The 10,609-nt window shown below is 38.0% G+C and overlaps 1 protein-coding gene across 1 annotated transcript; it reads left to right on the top strand.

Moving 5' to 3' along the window:
- The first annotated feature begins 703 nt into the window (after window positions 1-703).
- LOC141933180 (transthyretin) lies at window positions 704-8,654 on the top strand. The gene is made up of 4 exons (XM_074847593.1): window positions 704-792; window positions 1,582-1,721; window positions 6,365-6,500; window positions 8,377-8,654. Exons 1-4 carry the CDS (start codon window positions 724-726, stop codon window positions 8,482-8,484), a joined length of 453 nt encoding a protein of 150 aa, XP_074703694.1. The 5' UTR covers window positions 704-723; the 3' UTR covers window positions 8,485-8,654.
- The last annotated feature ends 1,955 nt before the right edge of the window (window positions 8,655-10,609 follow it).

The following is a 10,609-nucleotide window of genomic DNA, read 5'->3' as shown; positions in this document are numbered from 1 at the left end:
CTCAAGGGGACAGATCTCAACAGATCACTTCCCAGTGACGAAGAGGAAACCTCAATGTCTACCTGAAGATTAGGCAAGATGAATCATTAGGAACTTCTGGTGAGAGACAAATGTTGTCAGATCCTATCTAAATAAGGTTTCAAAAAGAAACATTGCTCCTTTTCAACAAGCAGGGAAACTGCTTGGGAATCTCTCCCAGCATGGACCATCAGCACTGCTTGAGCCAGACAATGAACAAACTCCATCACCCATGTACTGAGTCTGCATCTAAGAGGCAACTGGTCTTCAGAAAGCACTGAATACATTGAGAAGAAACATGGAGCCGGCACAGAGAAAGCATTGGGGCATTCTCATGTACAACCTGAGGGCAAGGTAAAGATCTCCTAGAACTGGTTGGATTTCTGGGCTAACAAAGGTCATTTGCATTATTTTGTGGAGGGCTTTCTACGAGTCTAATCTCCCCAGGCAAGGGTCATGTTTGTGCCCGTTACTTATTCTCTTTGCTCTAGTGATCCTGTAGTCCTTCCATTGACTGCAGTGGCAGTGCTATTCATGGACTGACTCTAGGATTGGACTGTTTACTAAGCAAATAATCAGAATCAGCAGATTTGGAGTCATATGGGCACCCAATAAGCAGTCTGTTTTGTTGTAGGATTGGCTATAAAATCCCAAATCCCCTCAGCTCCTAGCTGCTGGCACCAAGGCTCACTAACAGCAAACAGAATGGCCTTTCACTCTGTCCTCTTTGTTTTCTTAGCTGGACTGGTATTTTTCTCTGAAGCTGCACCACTGGTGAGTCTCTCTTTATTCAAACTCAATCATTACAAGAATGATAATCTAGATTTTCTAGATGACTACCATCTTCCCCATTCATGAAATTCTGTAACCATTAGGCTTTGGTATAGTGTTATTTCACTACCATTTTTAAAGTAGCTTCTTCAGAATTCTTAAAACTTCTTTTTTGCCATTTACCCAGCTATTTTAGTATATGATGAAAGGGTCAGGATCTAGAAGGTTTGACCTTTTATTTCTATCTGTGATTGTCAGTTCATGACTCACATCCTGTATCTTCGATATAAAGGTAGCTTTACCTTCTTCACCAAACAAGTGCTTCACTAAAGCACTAAAAAAGTATTTCTGAATTATGTCTAAGGATTCCTTATAGTATAATGAAGCTTAAGAAACAAATATTCCTTCCACCCTAGGGATGTCATAGGTACTTCTTTGTTGGTTTCCTAGACTAACATGCTCTGCCTGCATTTACAATAATTTACTATTTTTTTATTTGTAACCTCATTAAAAAGATACACTTCAAAACATTTTCCCAGGGCCATATGCAACTCTAAATATTTATCAAGCAACCTGTTTGTATGTGTGTGTCTAATAAAGTTATCAGTATAAAGCTCTAAGATACTCTGCTTTAAGAAATATATGCTTGCAAACTAGCTTTGAATACCATTTGTCAAAGAAATTGCTTTTAATTCAATGTTAATTCTGCAATAAGAATCAATCTTTTCTTTGAAAGAAGGTTTTGCAGGGCTGGTGAACAGCTCCTATACAACCTCTCCTGCTTTCCCCAAGGTCTCCCATGGCTCTGTTGATTCCAAATGCCCTCTCATGGTGAAAGTGCTGGATGCAGTCAGAGGAAGTCCTGCAGCTAACGTAGCTGTTAAAGTCTTTAAAAAGGCTGCAGATGGAAGCTGGCAGGACTTTGCTGCTGGGTAAGTTATGTGGTCTTATGGAGCCATTTTCAAGGTGCCTCGGGCAAACAATTGAGAAATAAAGGGAATGGAAAAAAAGCAATGTTCTCTAGAACGTGTCACACTATCACTGTTAACGGCATGTGAATTCTGGTCTAAAATCCATCAGATTCAAGTGGAAGTTATCCATGACTGAAATGCGTGCTAATTGCAAAAACATGTCACGATGCTCATCTTATTTTTGTAAGGGAATAGGTTTAATAATCAATTTTTCTCTTAGCTTCAGTACTATCTTTCCTTTCTAGAAAAATAAAAAAATAAAAAGCTTATTTACCAGAATTTTGTAGGCAATCCAGACTAACCTACTATCTTCATATGCAATGGATATAGAGCTTTATTTGCAGCAGTCACATACAAAATCCTCTCTGTAAGCTTTGCCTGTACATGTGCAAATTATAAGCACATTAGTCGTCTTCTCCTGTGTAACAAACATGGTGATTGAAAGAAATTTTTTGACCAGAAAGTTTTAAAGACTCCCACTGTAACACAACACAGAAGCACAATCTCAGGATTTGTTTGTGGTCATTTCTATAGATCTGCATGCCTTTTGCTAGAAAGACAGCTTAAGCATCCTCAGAACATCAATGAGGGGCAGGCAATAATATTATTATCTTCAGTCTGTGGGAAAAATATGGGTAAGAGAGGAATACAGCTTACTAAAATTCAAATAGGTGATGTATTCAGGCATTTAAGTTTCATTGTAACAACTCACTGAAACAGATTTTTAATTAAGTCAAGAGAAACCTCCAGTAACAGCAGGATATTCAAGCACAGAATGACAAGCACAAGCATGGACAGGAGCCACCAGAGCATCCAACTATCTTTTACTAGGATTTTTATAGCATGATTTGCATAAAAGCTGCAGAAAAAAACAGAGGAGAAGACTACAAGGAAAGAGATACCTTTCTCTACATCTAAAGAGTTTCTCTTCATAAAATTCAAAACCAAAAATACTTTTCCCACTGAAAAGGAACAAGAAAGGTTAGGAGATTGAAGCAGAAACAAACCCCTCCACTCCTAAATGCTGAGTGTTAATCTAGGAACAAATGACTCTCAGAATGGATTTATATACTTTAAAGAACAGAGAAACCCCATGAAAAAAAGACATGTTGTTTTCAAGGAAAGCGGAGAAAAGGATAATGTCTTGTCCTTAGTATTTCTGCCGTTATTAGGAACCCCATATTATTTCAACTGTTTTATCAGGTGCTCTTGAACATGTAATACAAAATACATTTTACAGAAGAACAAGATAAATGCAACATCAGTGTTAAATGCCCTCACTTTTTGGGCATAACAGAGTTTTCTTGTTCAGTTTGCAATGCTGCTCTCAACAAGCCCAAGGAGACAAATCCCACAGCTGTTCTTAGGCAACCTCTGTTGACCCTTTAGGTCAGTACACCCCTGAGAAAATCAAAGGACTTCTTCTTAAATAGAAATTTAGAAGATTAACCCCAGGCAAGTGAGAAGCATTTTGCTGGGGGAAGGCAGTGGAGGAACGTTAAACCACAATTTTTATTGCAGGTAAAGATTTTGACTTTTCCCTTGACTTGCATCTGAACCAAGGCTGCTCTCAGCAATACCATTGACTTTAGCTAATGACACTTGTTTGAACTGGGTTTTCACACAATTGCAATTCTTTTCTTTTGGGAAAACCAGACTTTTTCTGTGTTAAACCAGATGAAAATCTGAATGCAATCTGTAAGTACTCCTGTCAGGCTAAATCTGAATGCAATCTGTCAGTAATCCTGTCAGGTTAACAATATTTTGAAGTTACAGTACCTAGCAGATGCATATGGAAAAGTTACATTTTGTACAAATGTCTATAAAAGTTATTTTTTTACCTTTTTGTTCATTTTGTTTTTTGCTAACACATTTTAGGGAATTAAGCAAATGCACCTAGCAACTGGTGAATTTGGAGTAATAGTATTTAAAAGACAGGGAAGAAGTTAGCATAGCAACATCTTACTTTATTAAGAGGCTTATTTCAAAATTAGTCTAGCCAAAAATAAGCAAGAAGAGATAACTTGAGCCAAGACACACTCTGAGGAAGACTTTAGGGCACAGAGACCTGGGAAGCATGTGATTTGGTTTCTATATGAACTCCTCCCATGACTAGCTTTGACCTTCTCATGCCTCACATGTTTTTGGAAATCTAGTCTTATCATGTAGCTTATGAGTTGCATTCACCAAAGATAGTTCTCTTGTGACCTAGGATGTAAATCATAAAAAAAAACCCTCAAACAAAAAACCCACAAAACTGCAGCATATTTGAAGTGGTTCCCCCCACTCTCCTTTTTTTTTTTAAAAAACTCCAAATTGATAATTCATGTTCCTGAGATATTTCCTCTACATCCGAGGGCAGAGCTTATCTCAGTGCAGTATGTATCCCAAGAGTTCATAAATGTCATTGCACAGATGTTGTCAATTTAACCTGGTCACAATATACAACTAAGGTCCAAGACAGTGTAAAAGAGGATCAGGATTGCAGTCTAGGCTGGAGCCATAGTAACTTAACTTGGTTTGCAAATTTTTTGCTGGAAAAGCACAGCTTTTTTAACTTAACTGTCCATCTTACAGCAGATGCTGGCAGTCCACATCCTATTAAGAATAAGCAACCACACTATATTTATTCCCCCACTCAGCCAGAAATCCAAGTGCTGTTCAGAAGGAATCCCTTATAGCATTTCACTACCAGGGCTGAATGCAGGGCATCCTCTGCCTTGTCCTAATCCCATCCAGGCTCTGAATCACACACTGTCCTCTTGGCTGTCAATGCCACAGTAAAGCTGAAGGGTTTACTTGTGAGACCACTTGGCTACCACTTAATAACTAAAATCAAGAAAGTGCCATTAACTCCTGGTAGTGGGCAAGAGTCTTCAAGTGAACTCTTGTTTCCAGCTTCCCAACTGTTCTGGATGGTTAACATCTGCAACTCTGGGTCAGCACCCATTAGGGAAAGCACTATTCAAGCCATACCCACACTTTTTCAAACTAAAACTTATTTGTTTACCTGAACAAAGATTTTGAGGCAGACACCATTTTTCCTTGTAATTGGTTTGTGTCTAGACTGTCCAACTTATAAGCAGATGTATGTGAATTGCTAACTTGCACTCTGAACACTCCTGCAGGATCTCAGCAATTCTGTCTCACGGTTTCAAGGACACTTGCCAATTAATTCTTCATCTGTTTACCTATTGCCTTTTACTAAGGCAATATAGTTTATGCCAGGAAGTACTAATTAAACCAAAATAAAACAGATGTGTACACAAATTGCCCATGAACTGTGTTTCAAATAGGGCTTGGATTCTCTGCAGGTTTGGTCTACAAAATACTGGATACAGTTCATTTCACTTGTATTGGAGCATTGAGACGTTTGTCAGTCTTCAAAGTGCTAAACTTGAAATATAAGAAAACCTGAAAATTAACATGGGATTTTCAATCCTGTTACTTCTTAATTTAAGCAAAAGCTCTGTCATACAGACTTCTTTCATTCACCACCATTAACCAGAGATGACAAATAAGATGGAGTAAGCAGTGGCTGGGAAAGAAAAGCTGCAATAGCACAACAGATTCTGTTTCTGATAAGCAGTATGTCACTGCTTTCTCCCCTCCCTCTCTTCCTCCTCAAGTCTTTCTGTTTTCTGGCTGGACAGCTGCTCCTTGCCATAAGACAAGAAAGTTCCACTAGTTATTCAAGTCAAGGTTTTCTTCATTTTTCCTTCAACTACATCACGTGGTTATGAAGAGCTGTAAATATCAAATAAATATTTTCAGCAGAAAAAAATATGGACAAAAATTCAGAAATAAAAGGAGGGAAAAGAGATAAATGCGGTTTAGGAGCTAAGTATGTAAATATTTAAACAGTGTCATACAAAGCTTGTACTTTTCAAACAAATAGAGTGTAATGGCAGCTATATTACCTTCTTTCTTCTGGACTTCATTCACCCACAATTTTTTGTAACAAGCTGAGTACATAATCTCTCTGAGCTGGGAATTTCTATTGCTCATTTATACGGCACCCAGTGGAAGAGGACCCTCCTCTTTGACCAAGGCATTGTAATTCAAATTAATAAAATCTTGTGATGTTAAATTGCTTTTCCAAGACACTACCACCCAGGGTCACATAAAACTGCATCAGTGTATAGGGGTAAAACCCATAGACTTAGTGTTAATAACTAGGGAATAATTTTCCACTAAAATCTCTCTTTAATTATAAATTGAGATTTGCATCTTGCCTTTCATCATGACAATCCTTTTCCTAAAGCAGTAACATTTGGTTCCAGAGGGCACTTGGTAAAAGTTAAACATGATATTAAAAGAAGGGCTTTTAACTATAATCCCTGCCATAGCAACAGAAATGACCAAAAAAAAGCCAGCCAGCTTTGATTTGTGATGTATATGGATGAGTTGGTAGCAAGGACAGGCTCTGCAATATGGAAACACACACTACATAGGAGGGGGGAATTATTTCAGATAATAAGAAACTACTCAATGTAGAATTTGGCTGTGCAGCACTTCTGTTATTTAATATTCCACATCGACTGTTTCTGTTTAGCATCTAAATGACAGTAGAAAATATTTATGTAGATATTTTACCATTACAGAAAAACCACAGAGTATGGGGAGATCCATGAGCTCACAACAGAAGAACAGTTTGTAGAAGGAATATACAGGGTTGAGTTTGACACCAGTTCTTACTGGAAGGGACTTGGCCTTTCTCCATTTCATGAATACGCTGATGTAAGTACTTGCAAATATAACTGATAACCTATATACTGTGTAGTGGTATCAACTGGAAAGAATAAATACAGTCTTTAATACTGAAGGAGCAGCATCATTCAGTGAAATGGTTCACTGCCATATAACACTGGGCAAATAAAGGCTGGCAAATATAGCCAGCTAAGCCAAAGGAAGTAACCAACTTCCCTGCAAATACTGACACAGCTCTTCCACAGTGGAGCTGTGCCCATTCATCCATTCAGACTGGTAGGGAGCTTTGTTCAAAAAGAGCTACATTACTCAAAAGTACACAGTGTTTATAAAGCAAGAAAATAAAGACTGCTTTTATTGTTGCTGAAGGAATATAGGGATTTGGAAATCCTAATTTTATAGGAAATAAACTATTCTTTAATCAGAGGTATTTCCCCCATATCAGTCACCTGAAAATGTATGAATTCTAGTATGACCTGTAATTACAGGAAACATCAGTTCTTTCTGTTGTACGCTTTTTTAAAGAACTATGCTCAGTACTGAAATATGCAATAGAAAAAAAAGGCATAAAAATATAAAGAAATAACCATAGTGGGAAAGGAAAAGTCTGCTGTTTCATTGATACTCAAATTTCATAATCAGACCAGCAATATAATCATGTCTTATGCCTCCCTTTGCTTTCAGCCCTACACTGATTTATTATATGCTCTATTCTATTACATTTACTTAACACTTCAAAAAAAATCGTTTAAATTCTTCAGGCTTAATCTGCCATTAAATTTAAGTTTCCCCAAATTAAGTAGTCTGGAATGGCTACAGATTGTGTTGTAGAACATTTTAAACCACAAGTTTATGAAACTCTGTGGAAGACTAAAACAAATGACTGAGGCCCAGATCCATAGAAGTCTGAGGTGCAGCTTGGGTCATTTAGGTCAAATAAATAATCCTCAAAAATATTCCCTAACCATTTGGATGTCTGAAAGTTGCTGGGTCCTATGCAAGGGCTTCACCTCAAAAGGTGTTTAAAAGTGCCTAGTTGATACTGTTCCAGCTAGGCTGTTGAAGAAACTTTCCTTTGACGTAATAGGCTACAGGTCAACAAATTAGCCTCAGAAGTGGGCTGAGTTCAATGCCTGTCTGTGTACAAGGTAACTGAAGCCTACAGTCCTCACATCCCAGCAGCTTAGACTCTGGCAGGACCAGGATGTAGGAAGGAACTCTCTAGTCCTCTTGTAGAAAGTACATCATGGTTCAGAAGATGGTTTGGCTAAAGAGAGCCAAAAGAAAGTGGGAGCTTAACCCAAGTGACACTTTCCTGGGAACTGGGTGTCCCAAGTTCCAGGGACTGATTTGGAGAGCAGCAAATTTGAATTATCTTAGGACAAGGGGGTCTCCTTGTTCTGGCAAGTCTAGCCACTCAGTTCTTAACACAAGAACTGACCCATCAACAGCTGTGTTAAAAACAGAAGTGAGGCACTGAAGTACAGAAAGCAGCTTTGGGCTCCAACTGCCTACCATGCTTAGACACCTCACACAGAGGTTGTATTTAAGTTCACTAGATGTGGTTTCACCTGCTGTCTGTCTTACTGGTTGTTTGAGATACCTCCCCTTCAACTTTCCATTCCACATCACAGACTAGTTTGCCTGACTCAGGTGTAGGTATCTCCACCTAGCTTCACTGCAGCCAAGGATTTTTGTGGACCTTGATCCAAATCTCACAAATTTCTCAGTTGTCAGTGAACATCACAAAGTAACAGGGAGCATTACCCTTCAGAAGGGTAAGATCATTGACTGGACAGAACTGGCAAAGTATTCTGCAGAGGAAATGGAGTGTGCTTCCTAATTCTTTATAAGGTAGTTTTGAATGTATGTTGTTGATCGTGATCACAAGTTTTCTCTTTTCCAGGTGGTGTTCACTGCTAATGATTCTGGTCACCGCCACTATACCATTGCCGCTCTCCTCAGTCCTTTCTCTTATTCAACCACTGCTGTTGTCAGTGATCCCCAGGAATAAACATGTACTGTCATTACACAAACACCCTCCTCCGCTAGAACTATTGTAGGCTTTTAGGAGGAAGGTTTTTCCTATTGCTAATGCATAACTTTTTGCTACATTAGTTTTTTTTCCATTTTGTAACCTGGCAAACTTCAGACAAGTCAATAAAATGTTACTTCTTTAAAACAGTTTTGATTCTATTGGTGAGTTTTATTGTGTTCTAAAGTGTCGGGATATGCATTCAAGTGCAAAGGACATCTGGAAAACATGCACTGCATGGCACTTGATTTGGTTATCTTCCTCCACTGCCTTAAAAAAGTCTCACCAAATGCATTGGCTCAAAATAAGAAAGTTATAGAGTTGTGCTACCTTAAAAAATTTGACCAAACACGTGTACTCAAAATAAGAAAGTCATCCATGCTACTCATAGTTCATACACAGAAGAGATGGTCCCACTATCAACTAAGTCACAGGGTAAATAGGAGAAATTTTGAATACCTAGCAGCAGAAGAAACAATGCAGAAAGACTGTTGAAATATATATATCCAGAGAGCTGAAAGAGTTAAAACCTGTGTTCTTTTACTTAAAACTTCAGGTAAACCTCAACACTTTGTGATTTCAAGAGGAAAGCTTGCTGCTCAATCAATCTAGGAAGTTCTGAAGCAATGACAATAGCACTTTGATCTTTAACCCAGCTGACTACTGTGTTCAGGTGCATTCCAATTAAATCTCTAATAAGTCAAATCTCTAACCATCATTTTAAAAAAGTCCTAAAATAGAAACAACATCTTAATATTCTCTTCATATTTTTAGAAACAGGAAAAGGTAAGCTGCAGAGTGACTGATTCAAATAACATTGTTGATAAACTGATCAAAGACTTTGAAGGCATCAGCAGTGATTTCTGTAGACTGATGGCCTATTGTATTTAAAATATCCTGAAGCAGAGGAATTGTTTTTTAACAGGATTACAGAAACTACAGAGATAGTTACTCAAATCATGCCATTCAGAAACCATCAGCACTCATCTGCCACTGACCTTGGAGTTTATCTCTACACCCAGAGCCTGCTGGGATGACTGCATACCAAGTGAATTCACAAGTTACAAAAGCTTGCCTTTAACATTTCAGTATTTGATTACTTTTTTCCCTGGTTTCTGGATACTACCATAATTACACAACTCTTGTAAGCAGTGCAAATAGTTTCAAAATGGTACTCATCTTAAAGCATACAGATTTCATGGGATCCTGCTATTCCTGAAGCTTGAAAACCAGTAAGTTTGACTTGCAGTGGGCTATGGCCAACCCTCAAAATAGGACATAAATATGTTTATACAGGTGTAGTCATTAAAAACAAAAACAAACAAACAAAAAACTACTTTGCACATAGACATCCATCTGATGACAGGATAAACGTAGTAAAAGCGTGTACATACGTGTGTCTAACCAAAGAACAGAAAGTTTAATTTCAAGAAGTAACATTTCCCTAAAATGAAGCAGATGCTTCTGGTGGGAGCTGACTTGCAGTTGTACATGGAAAGTCCTGAACTTGTACTGAATCTAAGGGACAAGTAAAGTGATAGGACTTAAAGCATTGTTTAAGTGTGCTTCAGAAATGGGTATGTAGGTATCTGGTTATCATGCTGGAAACCAACAGTAACATATTTTTCCTCCAGGGGTATGCATAAGATAACTAGATAGCCCACACATTATCCACTTAGCTTTTATCAGAGGTGAGGAGATAGGCACCACAGAAAGAAATCACTTAATAGATAAACATGGGTAAGTCAACTAAGCCAAGACATAACCACAAATTCTCATTGAAACTGAAATCGCGGAGCTGACAAGAAATTTGTATTTCTCTCAACCATATGAGATCTATACATCACTATTCCTCAACAAAAAAAAGAGAAAAATAAAGCAGAAGGGACATTGTTTCTAAGAAAATACATCACTGCAGTTGAGCTAGGCAATTTTTCACAATATTTCCACAGGCAGTGATAGAAGAGACTTATTCTTGCAGACAAGGTTCATATTTGTATGGGTTACTTATTTTCTCATTGTTTACTAAGTAAATAGTATGAATCGGCATGTTGAAAGTCAAATGGGTTTTCTGATAAGTAGCCTCTGTTTAGAGGCCTTGATA

The sequence above is a fragment of the Strix aluco genome, chromosome 1, assembly GCF_031877795.1.
Source record: "Strix aluco isolate bStrAlu1 chromosome 1, bStrAlu1.hap1, whole genome shotgun sequence".
NCBI lineage: Eukaryota > Metazoa > Chordata > Aves > Strigiformes > Strigidae > Strix > Strix aluco.
The sequence above is the reverse complement of the archived record's forward strand: the minus strand, read 5'-3'. Positions and strand labels throughout refer to the sequence as shown.

Bases quoted from the DNA above. Each gene is read 5' to 3' on its own strand.
- LOC141933180 (XM_074847593.1), top strand. From the start codon at position 724: ATGGCCTTTCACTCTGTCCTCTTTGTTTTCTTAGCTGGACTGGTATTT. The intron at 793-1,581 runs GTGAGTCTCTCT...GCTTTCCCCAAG, and splicing joins TCTCTGAAGCTGCACCACTG to GTCTCCCATGGCTCTGTTGA. The intron at 6,501-8,376 runs GTAAGTACTTGC...TCTCTTTTCCAG, and splicing joins CATTTCATGAATACGCTGAT to GTGGTGTTCACTGCTAATGA.